A 15,352-nucleotide genomic window follows, 5' to 3' on the forward strand; every position below is an offset into this window, starting at 1 on the left:
GAGGTGGAGGTGGAGGTGGTGGAGGTGGAGGAGGTGGATATTGTGGAAGCGGAGCAGGTGCATGCCGAAGAGGAAGAGGAGGTGGATGTGGCGGAGGACGTGCAGCACGTAGAGGTGGAGGAGGTGGAGGAGGTGGAGGAGGTGGAGGAGGTGGAGGAGGTGGAGGAGGTGGAGGAGGTGGAGGAGGAGGGCGAGGCACAGTCTGCCCGAGAGTCAGAGGAGTGAGCTCTGGAAGCTTGAGGAAGAGCAGTGCATCCTGCTCCTGTTGGATGCACTGCTGTGGGACGGGAGGACGAAGAGGAGGAGGTGGATGTGGAGGAGGAGGAGGCACCATCTCCCTCTCCGTCCTCCTCTTCCTCCCTGTCCTCCTCCTGCTCTGCCCAGTTTCTGGTCCCCTGGAGGAGGGATCTGCTGCTGGCTTGCAGAGCCCCAGAGCCCTCACAGCCCCTGCCCTTCCCCAAATGCCATGGCAGGTGCTCCATTGAGCCCGTGGGACCTTGGCCCCAGCAGCCCGGAGGAGATGGGGTGGAGTCCCTGGGGGCACTTGGAAGTGGCCCAGTCCCTGTGTCAGATGTGAATTCTGGTACAGTTTTGGCGGGACCGTGACAGGATACAGTTGTGGTGGAAAACGGTTTGGTGTGCCATCGAAAGATTCAGAATGGAATCCCTGCGTGGTCCAACAATCCTAATTAATTCTGGGTATCTTCGCAAAGAGTAGAAAGTTGGGTTCCAAACTTCTTTCGCTCCTTTGCTCACAGATGCAGTATTCACGATAGTTGACGTGCTGGTGTGATATTATGGCATATGCAGAAAATATATTTGTGGTCATTGAGATGACTAAAATACATTTCTTTCAAATATCTGTGTGGAGCATCTGGGCGTCTCATTCGGTTAAGTGTGCGACTTTGGCTCAGGTCGTGATCTCACGGTTTGTCTGTTGGAGCCCTGCGTCGTAGGGTCTGTGCTGACAGCTCAGATCCTGGAGGCCGCTTTGGATTCTGTGTCTCCCCGTCTCTCTCTTTGCCCCTCCTCCTTTGTGGGGGAGTGAGTGTTCTCTTTTTGTCTCTCAGAAATGAATAAACAAACATTTTAAAAAAATCATAAAAAAGTAAACCAAAATACATAGCTGGTCTTGTTCCAGGGTCTGTCTCAGACCTCCCCAAATGCTTTTAATCCCAAAGCTTGAGGAAGGAATCCCTAAAAGATGAAGGTGTCTTGTTATGTCAATGAGGTGAGTCTGGGCATCTCCCAAGCACGGGGCCTGATTGCCAGGTGAGTGGACCATGTGCTTAGAGGATGGGCGCTTTCATTCCTCCTCCCTCCACTGCCAGGGAGGGCCGAGGGGCTGCAGACTGAGTGAGGAAGCCTCCAGAAAACCCCGAAGGGAGGCGTTGAGGGAGGTTTCAGGTGTTTGAACTTGCAGGTGTGTGGGGGAGGGCCGCACTCTGATGGTACGGCAGCCTCGCCCCTCTGCCCACATACGCAGGCAGCTCTTGTGTCTGGCTCTTCCTGAGCTCCATCCTTTTACAGTCAAGAGGTGAGCTACCGGGTAGCTTGTTTGCCTGAGTTCCGTGAGCCACTCTAGCCAATTCATGGAACCTGAGGACGGGGTGGTGGGAACCTCTGATTTAGAGCCTCTCGGTCGCAAGCAGGGGTGACGGCCCGGGGTTTGGGACTGGCGGGAGTAGGGGTGGGCAACCTTGTGGGCCCGAGCCCCGGCCCTGTGGACTGCGATGCTGTCTCTGGGTGGAGAGTGGCAGAAGCAGGATGAACTCTGGGCCACCCCGCCGGGCCCGCCCCTGGCCGTGTGAGAGTGCTGTCAGGCTGCCTCCAGGCCCGGCAGTCAGTTTGCATCGCCTGAGCATCGGCAGCTTAGGAGGGCAGCGCCTCCGGCTTCCCTCAGGAGGAGGGCTAAGCTTCCAGGAGCAGTTCTGGAACACCAAGATCACAAAGCCCTGTCCGTGCCCGGCGGGGTGTCCGATCCCCCCAAGCCTAGGGCTGGCTTTTGCTCCACGGTCGCAGAATCACTGTGTCCTTTCAGTAATCAGACTCCGGCGTTTCCATCGGCCCCTCTTCTCCCCCAGACCCTTTTGTCTGGAGGGGTCCTACCCAAGAGGGACTGAAGCATCTTGGCAGAGCAACGTTGTCATAAAAGTGAACCACAAAGACTCGTCACGGTCAGGGTGACAGCCTGAATTTTCAGCAGTGTTTGAAATGGGGGCACGTGACCCTTTTCATCCTGATTGCTTACCCGGTGAGGGGTGGACAAAAGAGCCTTGCCTTCCTGGGAAAGCTGAGGGAACACGCACACGGCCTGGTGGGTGCGGCGGGAGGAAGGCGAGGGAACAGGCGGCCAGTGCTTGTTGCGGACCGCAGATAACCAGGCCGGGCCCGCACAGCGAGCCGAGAGCAGAGGGCCGCCCCCTCGAGGGGTTCCGAGTCGGATCTGCCCTGAGTGCACGGAGGCCTCAGGGTCCCTGCGGTTGGCCTTCCCGGGACCTGCAGCTTCAGCGGGCATCCCAAGCTCGGAACACGCTCCCTCGTCTGTGTCAGAAATGCCCCTGGGCGGCTCTGTTTCTCTTGGTCTCCTGGGAGAGCGAGTGCTTCCTTGCGCACATCTGGAAGGGACCCAGATGGTGCAGGGCGGCACCCAGGATATTTTGACAGAGTTGGACCCCACAGAGGGGTGTCCCAAATCTACAACACGCCCAGAGCCCAAGACCTGGCGGTCGGGCTTTGCCTGCTCTCGGTCCAGCACAGCACCTGCTGAGGCTGAAAAGGCCCGCCCACGGGGGCCACGTTCAGGTTTGGCTCGGCATTAAAGCCAGGCAGTTAGGCTTTGTGGTTCGGGTCTAACAAAGTCGGTGGCGCTTCCGCAGCAGCTTCCCGCAAGAAAGCCAAGACCCGGCCAGGCCAGACAGCAGCTGCCCAAGTCCCCATGGCAAGCAGATGCTTTCCTAAGCCTTTCCGGCCTCGCCATCCTTAGAGTCTCGCCACCTGACCGCTGCAAAACCTGCACCTCGGGCCAGATAATCGTCATCCTCTAAGGGTCAAACCTGTGATTTCCCCAGGGCTCCTTAGCAAACTGTAGGGGGTTCTGGGGATTGGGGGCTGCTCCGGGAAGAAGACATGACCAGGAGACACAGCAGCACACAAGCTCTCCTGGGTGGCGCCTGAACAGCCCCATTACCCAGGAGTCCCTCACAGCATGAGACCATCCAGGGGCTTATGGGCAGGGAGCCTATGCAGAACGGGAGTGCTATGGTCTGAATGTTTGTGTCCTCCCCCCACCCCCCCCCACCCCCCAATACATCTGTTGAAATCCTAAGTGCCAAAGAATGATGTCATTTGGAGGTGGGGCCTTTGGGAGGTGCTTAAGTCACGAAGGTGGAACCCTCATGGGTGGGAGGAGCACCTTGGGAAAGAGGCTGCAGGGAGTTCCCCAGCCCCTGCCACCATGAAAGGACACAGCAAGAAGATGGCGGCTGTGACCCGGGAGGAAGGCTCTCGCTGCACCGTGCGCGGGCACCTTGCTGGCACCTTGCACTTCCAGCCTTCAGCACCATGAGGAATAAATGTCCCTTCTTCATAAGCCGCTCAGTGTGCGCGTTGTGTTACCGCAGCCCCATGGGCTAAGGGATGAAGGCAAGGGAAGGGGCCCCTGGGGGAGGCCTCCCTCAGGGAGGGGGCTCAACTCAGCAGCTCAGGGCCCTGGCCCGGGGTCTTAGAAGCATAAGGCTCTATCTTGTGTATTCTCCGCAGATGCAGGGTGAGGTTTGGCGAGGCACGCCAAGCACGCAGGCTCCAAACGGCCCAAACTCTGCTGCTTTGGGCTACGTTGGAAACAATCACAAACGTGAGAGAAAATGTGAGTCAGGTGCTGGCGGGTGTTTGAGCCAACAGGGTGCAGCAGCCTGCCGTGAAGAAGTCCACCGCCTCGGGGGCCCCTGTGCGCAGGACCCGTTTGGCCCATTTGTAGAACACGACCTGAACCCTGCTTTTCCAGTCTCTAAAAGGCTCTGCGGGCTGCCTCTCTCTCCCACGTGGTCCTCCTTTCCCCAGGGCCTCCAGTAGGCAAAAAGCACCAGGAGACGCCTTCTGTTACCAAGATTCAGAGTTCACAACAGAGAGAGACGCTGACGGAGAGTGACTCTAATGGCACAGTTCCCGATGGGAGAACATCTCCGAAGGAGACATGTCCGATACTGCAGAAAAGAAACGCTGATGGAAACCCCGAGGACCCGGGTCTCCCTGTCTACAGCATGGGAGGGAAACCGGCTATTAACAACACTTGCACATGGTTCCTCGAGAAAGCACCCAATGGCCCCGTGCCATTTGCAACCTTCCCAGTGTCCCCGAGCCTTGGGCGACTACAGAATGTAACGCCACCAGATAGGAAAGGCTCCTTTGCTGCTGGTCTGTGCAGTACACGGGAGGCTTCGTGGCTTCAGGGCTCTATCAACTTGGTCAGGTGGAACCTGGGCCCCTGACTCCACCTTCCACGGCCTAGGTTGGGCCTTTTCTGACACCTTCCCAGGGGACCGGGGCCCAGAGGAAATGGCCCAGACCCCGTGGAGCGCTCAGCACAGCCGCTGTGATGCGGGGCCCTCCGTGCCTGCTCCTGCTGTCCTGTTACCTTGCAGGGCTGTAACGTCAAAGACGCTAAACCCCGCCCAGCTCCTGGTGGGTCACACACAACTTTCTTCCTTCCAAAATGTACACCCTGGGACCGGGTTCACATCGTGGTCTCCACTGTCCCCAAGGACTTCCTTAGTCTGGAAGGGGAGACGGAGCACCCAACTGGGACTCCACGTGGGAGCTGGGCCGGATGTGGGAGCCCCGGGAAGGGAATCGTGAGGGGGACCGGGCCAGGAGTTAGGACTTCCGGAGACAGCGACCTCGAAGCCAGACCACAGGAGAGGGTAGCACGGGGTCTGACCCTGACACGGGCTCCAGGTGTGTCAGACAACAGTGCTGGCCAGACGAACGGCGGGCTGGGCCAGGGGCCGGTGCCCGGCAGAGGGTGAGAAAAAGCGGCTGGAGGGCTGGTGGGTGCAGGCGAGGGTGAGGTGAATGCAGTGGCCAGCAGGGCTGGAGAAGGCAGGCCTGGGACGTGGCGAGGATTTGTGTCCACAACGGACGTGCTCCTTCTGGGCCGTGGCTGAGATAGACCCTCGGGGTGTGAGGTGACCCAACAGCAGGGGAAGGGTGGTGCCTTCGGGGGATGGGGACCAGGAAGGGGGTGGCTTCCGGGACACTGGGAGCAACGGTGGGGGGGGGGGACAGGGGGATGTTAAAGGATGGAGTCCAGGGGGTGGGGGTGGGGGCGGCCGAGGGCAAGGCCACAGAGCCAGGCTTGCCTGGTGGAGACACCAGGCCTCGGGCCCTGTAACCTGGAGCTCGGCGCCCTCCCAGTGGGCACCAGGGTGTGTGGGAGCCGCGGAGAGTCAAGATTGAAATCGCTTTCCCTTCAGCGTGGCTGTCCTCCTGACCTGGTCAGCTGTGCTCTGCTGGATTCACCCAGCCTGGGGTTTGGTCCCTGTAAGGCAGCGACACGTCTGGGTCATCTCTGGGGCCTTTGAAGCCCTGAGGGCCAGTCAGTTCTCCCAGAGGGTCTCGAGCACAGAAGCTACCTGAGACAGACTCGTCTGAGCGGTGGTCATGGGTCCCAGGGTTGTAATGCTGGGACTGAGAAGGTTTAGCCAAGAGAGACTGGGATTTCTATCATGCCCTTCTTCATGTAGACTGAAGATGGCACGGTGGCTATTTCTTCTCCAGGGGACGAGCTGAGCCTCCTGCCCTAGACTGTTAACCCCAGTGGAGATTCGGGGACTCTTGAAACAAAGAATATAAGGCAACAGTCCTACAGAAGACTTCGGACCTAACAGTGCCTAAATCCAACCAAATCTCTGCCTGCTCTCTGCAGAGCGCCACACTGTGTCTTCATGAATCTTCTTCTCTCCCACATCCCTCCCACCAATAGGTCTTGTCCCTGTCAGTAACCAACAGAGCTCAGGGGCTCTCAAGGGCCACAGTGAAATACCGCTTCCACTCCTTAAAGAGCTCACTGAAGGGAAAATCCTTATGTGTGCAACTAAAGGAAGCCGAGATGCTGTGGAAGAAGAGATGCTAGGAGCCCCCTTCTGAGAAACCACGAATGACTTTGAAATGGTGGCTTTGTTTTACTTTTACCTCCCGTTTAAATCCTTATCCTCTCAGGGCACGGCCTTACAAGACACGCTGACTTCTGGAATGAACACTTGGTAAACCTGTCTAGAAGCACACAGCCCATGGAGCAAGCCTGACTCTAGACCTGAGGCTCCGTCGTGGGTTCCAGCCATTGGACTGAAAGGCACCTTGGGAGACCCTCTCTCAGACCCTCTTGGTGTTCCCCTTTTAGACACAAAGTATGGACTCTCAGAGAGGGCCAATGACGCTCCTCAGTGGTGGAGCTGGCACAAGGAGCTAGGATCCTCGCAGGCGGGGCCCTTTCCTCCTATCCAGAGTGAAGATTAAGAACAAAGTTGTCCAGATGCCTAGAGAACACGTATCCCCAAATCCAGTGTCCCATCCTCTCACCTGTGGCGAAGATGACTTTCATTTGGGTTTTGTGCCACCCCACACTCAGACTCTCCTCTATTTTCAGATACTTCATATTGGTTCCATCTAGTCACGTCTAGCTAAACAAGTAGGAATGGTCCCTGGGAGCGAGTCTGTGTAAAGCAGGCCCTATGAAAAGTAGCCCCACAGTAAAGAACATTATTCAGTGTATCTCCAATCAAGGTAATGGCAGGAGAGGACACACGGGGTGGGGTGGGAGTGGGCTCAGGACAAGAGAAGCAGGGTGGGCATGGCAATGGACCCGTGAAGTGCTTTGTGTCAACAGAACGGAGTATATTCTGAACTTGCAAATCAAGTAATTAAAGGGGGAAATACCGAAGGAGATCCAATTTGCAAGCAGGAGGCCAGAAATCTGGGAGAGCGGAAGCAAAACCACCATATGGAAGAAAGGAAATAGGGTTTCAGAGGTAGGCTTGAGGGACCCTGAATCCAAGTGTCTGCAGAAGGTGATCTGCAAAGGGCATACTCAAGTGCTCCCAAAGTGAGCAGGTCTTGGGCAATGAGAAGGTTTTCTATAGGGAACAAATGGAAACTAAACACAATCCCCTTGTGATCTGGAGAGGGATGAGCTGAGGAACATGGAGAAGCATAACAAGAGACTCTCAAGCACAGCGGAGGAAGCGGCCGTTCACGCCTAACACCGACGCGTTGGGTAACACTGTGTCTGAGGTGTTGTGGGTAAAATTGAGGTTGAGGAACAAGACGAATGCTCACACCGTGCTCCATCACAGCCCTACTCTGGGGACAACATGACCTGGGGGCAAGAAACTAGGACTTTTTGTTGAAAACAGCCCCAACTAACCAGCAGGAGGAGTTGGAAGAGACCAAAGAGAGAAAGGGGGGGTAGGTGGCAGGAAGAAACGGGGGGGGGGGTTACCAACCAAACCCTACTCTGAGGAAACTTGACCTGGGGGCAAGAAGACAAGATTCTTTGAGCCTATCTGAGCAGGACCAACTAACCATCAGGAACAGCTGGAAGAAAACAAAGTGGGAAGTGAGGGGGGCAGGAATAAAAGGAGGGCTACCAACTGGAACACTGCTCTGAGGAGAACTTGACCGTGGGGCAAGATAACAGGACTTTTTGTTGGGGTCTCTCACAGCAGGACCTACTAACCAGCAAGAGTAATTGGAAGACACAAAACGGGAAGTGAAGGTGGGGCAGTAATAATGGGCTACCAAGTGAGACACCACTCTGAGGACAACTTGATGTAGGGGGCAAAAAACAGGAGTCTTGGTTGCACACTATCTGAGCAGGACCAACTAACCAGGAGGAAGAGTGGGAAGAGACCAAAGACAGAAGTGTGGGGTGGGCAATAGGAATAAAAGGGGGGGGCACCAACCGACTCCCTACTCTGATGACCACTTGACCTGGGGGAAAGAAAATAGGACTCTTTGTTGGTCCCTATCTGAGCAGGACCAAGTAACAAGCAGGAACCGTTGGAAGAGACCAAAGTAGACAGAGTGGGAGGGCAGGGAAAAAAAGGGGGGGGCTACCAAGTAAGACCCTACTCTGGGACAACTTGATCTAGATGGTAAGAAAACAAGACTGTTTGTTCGGTCCTATCTGAGCAGGAGCAAATAACCAGCAGGAGCCTTTGGAAGAGAACCAAACGGGAATGGGGGGGGGGGATAAGAGGGGGCCTGCCAAATGGGACCCAATTCTGAGGACAACTTAACCTGGCGGCAAGATAATAGGACTGTTTGGGGGCCAATCTGAGTAGGACCAACTAACCAGTGGGAACAGTTGGAAGAGGCCAAAGCAGGAATTGGGGGGCAGGAATAAAAGGGGGGCTACCAGCTGAGACCATACTCTGAGAACAACTGGACAAAGCGGGCAAGTAAATTAAGACTCTTATTTGGAGCCAATCTGAGTAGGACCATCTAACCAGCAGGAAGAGTTGGAAGAGACCAAAGCAGGAAGTGTGGTGAGCAGGAATGAAAGGGGGCTAGTAACTGAGACCCTACTCAGAACACTACTTGACCCAGGGGGCAAGAAAACAGGACTCTTTATTGGGGCCTGTTGAGCAGGACCAACTACACATCAGGAATCGTTGGAAGAGACCAAACCGGTAAGTGGGAGGGAGCAGGAGTAATAGGGGGGCTGCCAACTGAGTCCCTACTCTGAGGACAACTTGTGTTGGGGACAAGGCAACAGGACTCTTTGCTGGGACATATCTGAGCATGACCAACAAACCAGTGATTACAGTTGGAAGAGACCAAAGCAAGAAATGTGTGTGTGGGGGTGTGGCAGGAATAAACGGGGTGGGGGGGGTGGGGGGCTACCAACTGCAACAGTACTCTGAGGACAACATGACATGGGGTCAAGAAAATAGAACACTTTGTTGGGGCCCTGTCGGAGCAGAACCAACCAACCAGCAAGAACAGCTAGAAGAGACCAAAGCAAGAAGAGAGGGGGGAGGAATAGAAGGGGGGCTACCAACTGAGACACTCCTCTGAGGACAACTTGTTCTAGGAGCAAGAAAACAGGAGGCTTTGTTCAGGCCTATCTGAGCAGGACCAAGTAACCAGCAGGAACAGTTGGAAGAGAGAAAAGTCGGAAGTGTGTGTGGCGGGGCGGCAGGAATAATAGGGGGGACGGGCCCAGGCTCTTCTGCAGCAGGTGTGGGGACTTCATGGAGATCCGCAGGGCCCATCCCGCCCCGGGGAGAGGAGATCAGCCTGGGCCGCGGGTGCCGGGGTACGTGTAGAGGGTGGCCGCAGGCCCCGTCCACTCAACTGTGCCTCGGGGATCTGAGGAAGCTGAGGACCTTGGGGTGAGGGACAGGATCCTAGGTCAGGAAACGGCAGGGACACAGGACGGGGCCACGGTGTCCAGGTGGGGGTCAGAGGGAGGACTGAGGGACTCGGGCCCCCAGGACAGAGGGGACGCCCCAAAGTTCAAGACTTCAGGCCTTCTGAGAAGGGCCCTTGGGAGGCATGGGGACTCGCGGAGGAGAGTCGGGCCAGACTTCCGCAGCCGGGTCTCAGAGACACCGGAGGAGGCGCAGGGGGCGGGGGGTGGCTGGGACACCTCAGGTGGGCAGAGGGCAGGGGCCGTGTCCCGGGGCGATTCCTAATGAGGAACAGAGGGACCTGCAGGCAAAGGAGCCTGGACCCCACAAGAGAGTCAGTCCGCGCAGGCCCCCGGGAGGGATGGGGACACTGGGCGAGGCTGGACTTGGGCATCCGGGTCTCGGATCACCTGGACGGGGGAGTGGGGGTCGGATGGGTGAGCTGGGGAGAACCGAGGACCCGCTGTCTGTTGGGAGCAGCCGCTCCGGTGGGCAGAGGGGAGGAGGGCCCAGGTGCTGTCAGGAGACCAGGTCCACCCCAGCCCAGAGCTACGAAGTCAGTCCGTGCCGCAGGCCCGGGGAGCCCCTGCATCGGGCGGCCAGAGGTGGCCGGCGCCCCGTCACTGAGCCTGGGCGGTGCGTCCCAGAGACCTTCAGACCGCGGTCTGAGGGGCACGAGTTCCCATCGTCAGCGGCCACGCACACAGGCCGTCCCCGGGGTGCAGGAGGCCTCGGAGGGAACACCGAGGGAGGGACTCTGGCCCCCAGAACGCAGGCCCCGGCCCGGAAGGCGACCCCTAGCGGCAGCCGAGGGAAGCCCCTAGTGGGAATGAGGCCCCGCGGGGTGTCTGGACTTCCGCATCCGGGTCTCAAGAGACTGGCGGGGCGGGGCGGGGCGAGGGGGCCTGGGCCTCGGCGTCGGCGTCGCGTCGGCGTCGGCGTCTTCCGGCCGCGCCTCGAATCCAGTCAGGCGCGGGAAGGGCGCAGAGCCTCGTGGGCTTCGAGGTGAGGCCCAGAGGGAGGAGCGAGGGGGCCGGGACCCAGAGGGGAATGAGTCCGGCGGTGGGGGCGGCGGTGGAGGCCGCAGGGCGGCGCGACCACGACGACTGTGACCAGGGCGTGAGGCGTGGGCGGACTCGGGCTCTGGGTCCCAGCCCGACTGAGAGCTGGTTGCGCGCGAGGAGCCGGCGTCAGGCGGCAGAGCCCGAGGCCCAGGCCGCCCAGGGAGTCCGGATGGGGACGAGAGGATAGGGCTGAGGGACCCCCAAGGAAGCCACGTGAGCCCCCCGCCATCGGCCCCGGGCCTCCCCGGACTTGGTCGCCTCGTGCGACGCCAGCCGCCTTGGCCCGGACCTCGCCGGGCCGTGAGGGTTGTGGTGGGAGGCAGCGGGCCCGGGGCTCCCCGGGAGAGCCCTGCGGGAGGACGGCCGGAGGCCCCTTGGACCCCAGCCCCGGGGCCGCCCTCGGAAAGCCGCCCCCGCGGTGGGTCTGGGCGAGGGGAGGGCCTTGGTGTGCGGGGCTGGACCCTGGTCAGCCGAGGCAGGATCCCGGGCCCTGGCCGGGGTGCAGGGGAGAGAGGAGGCGCTGCCTCGCAGCCCAGGACACCTGCCTAGGGCCCAGGCCTGCCCTGCCGCTCGGGTCCGCTCTGGCTGTCAGCGGAGGTCCAGAAGGGGCAGGCCCAGGCTGGATGGGGGGTGGGGGTGTGGGGGCTCCCGGGGCGGGGCCGCCCAGAGTCCTGGCCAGAATCTCCTGGCCGCAGTGGGGGGTGGGGGCCCGGGACGATGCTCGCGGTCTGCACCCACCCTGAGACCCTGAGGCGCCCCCTCCCTCCCCCCCTCCCTCCCTCTTCCAGGGGCTCTGCGAGCTCTGCAGTTGAGGCCTTGGTCTGAGGCAGGAGTCCTGAGGTCACAGAGCAGAGGAGGCGCGGCCGCGTGCCAGTCGGTTGTCCAGGCGAGGTGCGTGCCCCGCGCGTGGGGCCGGGGGCTCGCCCATCCCACCCCAGAGGGGACCCCTCGGCCCCCAACCCCCACGCGGCCCCGCTCTCAGGCCTGGGAGCTCGGGGTCTGGGTGGGCTGGGCCTCCCCCTGAGGAGCCACCCCTCTTCTGTCTTCAGGGTCTGGCGACCATCATGCCCCTGGGTGAGAGCAGTGTGTTCTGCAAGCTGAAGGAGGAGCCAAGAGAGGTCCCGCTGCCATGGGATGCACCGCTGCCAGAGCCTGAGGACAGGGAGGTGGAGGAGTTGGAGTTGAAGAAGGAGGAGGTGGAGTTGAAGAAGGAGGAGGAGGAGGAGGAGGTGGAGGAGGTGGAGTTGAAGGAGGAGAAGGCGGAGGAGGAGGAGGTGGAAGAAGTGGATTTGGAGGTGGAGGTTGAGGTGGAGGAGGTGGAGGTTGAGGTGGAGGAGGTGGAGTCGGAGGAAGAGGAGTTGGAAGAGGAGGAGTTGGAGTTGGAGGTGGAGTTGGAGTTGGAGGTGGAGGAGGTGGAGTCGGAGGAAGAGGAGGAGTTGGAGGAGGAGAAAGCAGAGGAGGAGGAGGGGGGATACCCATCTCCCTCCTCCTCCTCCTCCTCCTCTCCTTCCTCCTTGTCCTCCTCCTGCTCTGTCCTCATTCTGGTCCCCCTGGAGGAGGGGTCTGCTGCTGCCGGGTCCCCGATTCCTCCCCAGAGCCCTCGGAGCTCCTGCCCCTCCCCCAGTGCCATGGCAGGCGCTTCGGGGAGCCAGTCCCACCAGGGCTCCAGCAGCCCCGATGAGGAGGGGTCGAGCACCTGGGGGGCCCCGGCAGGGGCCCAGGCCTCGCTCCCAGATGCGCTCTGCGTGAAGGTGGCCGGCCTGGTGCTGCTTCTGCTCCTCAAGTATCGCACCAAGCAGCCGACCACACGGGCGGAGATGCTGGCGGCGGTTAGCCAAGATGACCAGGACCGCTTCCCCGTGATCTTCCGCCGAGCCTGCGAGTATCTGCAGCTGGTCTTTGGAGTCGACGTGAAGGAAGTGGACCCCCGCGAGCGCTCCTACGTCCTGGTCAGCATCCTGGGCCTCAGCTGCGATGGGACGCCGAGTGGTAGGGACGGCATGCCCAAGACCAGCCTCCTGGTGCTGGTCCTATGGGTGATCCTCCTGGAGGACGACCGTGCCCCTGAGGAGGCGGTGTGGGAAGCGCTGGGGGTCATGGGGGTGTATGCCGGCAGGGAGCACGTATTCTATGGGGAGCCCAGGGAGCTGCTGACCGAAGTCTGGGTGCAGGAAGGGTACCTGGAGTACCGGCAGGTGCCCGGCAGCGAGCCCGCACGCTACGAGTTCCTGTGGGGTCCCAGGGCCCACGCAGAAACCAGCGGCGTGCAAGTGCTGCAGCACATCCTGGCGGTCAACAGCAGGCAGCCCGGGTCTCCGTGTCTGTCCGAAGACGCTGTGAGCCATGAGGAAGAGCGGGCCTGAGCCCGAGGGGCAGCCGGGCCCGTTCCCACCTGGGGTCGAGCAGCTTCTCCTGCGGGACACGCAGCCAGGCCACTTCTCCCCTGCGAGTGCGAGCAGAGCGGGCGCTGGGCGTTGTGAGTAGTGGAGGGCCAGGGCGGCTTGGGGGAAAGCGGGGCCAAGCGCACGTTTGGGTGGGTTCTTGTTCTCTGTCTACGTGGCCTCGGAAATCGATCTTTGTTTCCTCGAGGAAGTTTTCAGATGTCGTTCCTTGTCATAGAAGGTTTCGTGAGCTTCGGGCTCAGTGTGGGAGCGGCACCCACGCCACAGGTGTTCAAGAGTCAGAGTTGTGCCGTTTGGTGCAACGAGCTGGGAACCCTTCCGTCCTCGTTCGGGATCCAGAAGGGAATTGCGGTGCCTGGGCTGGGCACAGACAGGGATGTCTTGCAAACGTGAAGACCCTGGCAGTAAACGGATGGTTTCAGGACATGGAGAAATAAAAGATGTTCGTTCTTGCTTCTTGTCCCTTGTCATCTGTCATTCTGGACAAGGGACATAGAGATGTGTGCCTGCCTTTGCTTGGGTCTCCAAGAAAGGAGGAGACACTCGATCTGAGCAGAGGTCCCCAGCTCACTGGGACATTTGTGGCCGGACATTCGCTGAGCTCTGCTCACGCTCGGAAGGGCCCTGTGTTGGCAGTGAGGACACTAGGAGAGGCAGGACACGTCCCACCCATAGGTGACTATCTAGCAGCTGCGGTCCCCATGGGAAGGCAGGGAAAGGTCCCCTAAGAGGAACAGAAGAAATGAAAGAAGGCTGAGGCGGTGGGGCTCCAGGGGGGGAGCCCTGCAGTGGAGATGCCCTGCCCGAGCCAGGCTGGCCTGGGATCTCTGTTCAGTGCGATGCCTTCTGGGCAGCTGATCACAATGTAGCGGGGAGGGGACAGTGGCTGCGGTGTGCTCCCTGCCTCTGTCTCCAGGAAGGCGGGGAGTGAGAGCCTGGGTCTGAGGCGCACAGACTCAGCTGTGCAGAGGGCGGGGGCACGGCCCGAGCCGGTCAGAGTCAAGGTGAGGATCCCGGAAAGGATGGTGACAGAGGTGGGAGCCTCAGTCTGGGATGCCTGGTTCGGGCCGGCAGAGAGAAGGGGCCCGGCCGGGCAGCAAGGCGTGCACGTCGACATGTGAGGGAGCACGGCCGGCCCCCCATCCCGGAATCCAGGTCAGTCCAGCCGGCAGCCCGAGAGACCCCGGCAGGGTGGTCAGGCGGAGCCCTTCTCCCAGCGGGGCTAAGGGTGGTAGACTCGGGGACCCAGAGGGATGGGCCCAGGCTCATCCTGGAGCTGGTGTCTGGACCTGAGGGAGAGCGGTAGGGCCTACTACACCCACCCACCCTGGGTAGAGGCGCTCAGGCCCCGCTGAGGCCGGGGTTTCTGGAGAGGGCGGCCGCAGGCTGTGTCCACTCAACCGTACCTCGGGGGTTTGAGGGAGCTGAGGACCTTGGGGTGAGGGACAGGATCCCAGGTAAGAAAGGGCAGGGGCACAGGCCGGGTGGTGGGTCCAAGAAGGGACATGGGGGGAGGACCGAAGGACTCAGGTCCCTAGGACACAGAGAAGGAACCTGCCAGAGTTCGGGCACCCGCGTCCTTCTGTGAAGGGCCATGGGCAGGATGGGCATCTGGGTGGATGAGTCGGGCCAGACTTCCACAGTGGAGTCTCACAGACACGGGGTGTGTGTGTGTGTGTGTGTGGGCGGGGGGAGGCGGCTGGGACACCTCAAGTGGGCAGAGGGCAGGGCCTGGGCCCTGTGGCCATTCTTGGCGAGGATGCAGAAGGAGGACAGAGGGAGCCTGGGCCCCTCAACAGAGTCAGTCTGAGCCTTCCGAATGCCTGCCCCTCCCCCGCTGACATGGCAGGTGCTCCATGGAGCCAGTCCGATGAGGACCCCAGCAGCCCCGATGAGGAGGGGTCCAGCACCAGAGGGGCCCCAGAAGGAGCCCAGCCCTCGCTCCCAGATGCATTCGGCATGAGGCTGGCTGACCTGGTGGCATTCCTGCTCCTCAAGTATCCCACTCAGCAGCCGACCGACCACACAGGCGGAGATGCTAGTGGCGGTCGGCCAAGATGACCAGGACCACGTCTCCGTGATCTTCCACCAAGCCTGCGAGTATCTGCAGCTGGTCTTTGGTGTTGACGTGAAGGAAGCGGACGCCAGAGACCACTCCTTCTTCCTGGTCACCATCCTTGGCCTGATATGTGATGGGATGCTAAGCAGTAGGCAGGGCATGCCCACGGCCAGCCTCCTGGTGCTGGTCTTGGGGGTGGTCCTCCTGGAGAACAACTGTGCCCCTGAGGAGGGGGTGTGGAACGTGCGGGCTACCAACTGAGGCCTACTCTGATGACAATGTGACCTAGGGGCAAGAAATCAGGATGTGTCATCAGGGCATTACGTGAGCAGCACCAACTAACCAGCGGGATCAGTTGGAAGAGACCAAAGTGGGAAGTGTGTGGCCACCATGAATAAAAGGGGAGCTAACAAC

The 15,352-nt window shown here is 60.2% G+C and overlaps 1 protein-coding gene and 1 long non-coding RNA gene across 2 annotated transcripts; both read left to right on the plus strand.

Annotated features, from left to right (window-relative positions):
- The first annotated feature begins 10,336 nt into the window (after positions 1-10,336).
- Positions 10,337-11,657, plus strand: LOC125156887 (uncharacterized). The gene is made up of 3 exons (XR_007148830.1): positions 10,337-10,418; positions 11,266-11,368; positions 11,527-11,657. It is a non-coding gene; the product is annotated as an uncharacterized LOC125156887 (long non-coding RNA).
- Positions 11,658-11,895: 238 nt separating this feature from the next.
- Positions 11,896-13,332, plus strand: LOC125157912 (melanoma-associated antigen 9-like; the record flags this gene model as incomplete). Its single annotated transcript, XM_047845001.1, has 2 exons — positions 11,896-12,953; positions 13,071-13,332. A coding segment is annotated over one exon (945 nt), but the record flags the coding sequence as incomplete, so codon positions are not given.
- Positions 13,333-15,352: the final 2,020 nt, after the last annotated feature.

Source organism: Prionailurus viverrinus, chromosome X (assembly GCF_022837055.1).
Source record: "Prionailurus viverrinus isolate Anna chromosome X, UM_Priviv_1.0, whole genome shotgun sequence".
Taxonomy (NCBI): Eukaryota; Metazoa; Chordata; class Mammalia; order Carnivora; family Felidae; genus Prionailurus; species Prionailurus viverrinus.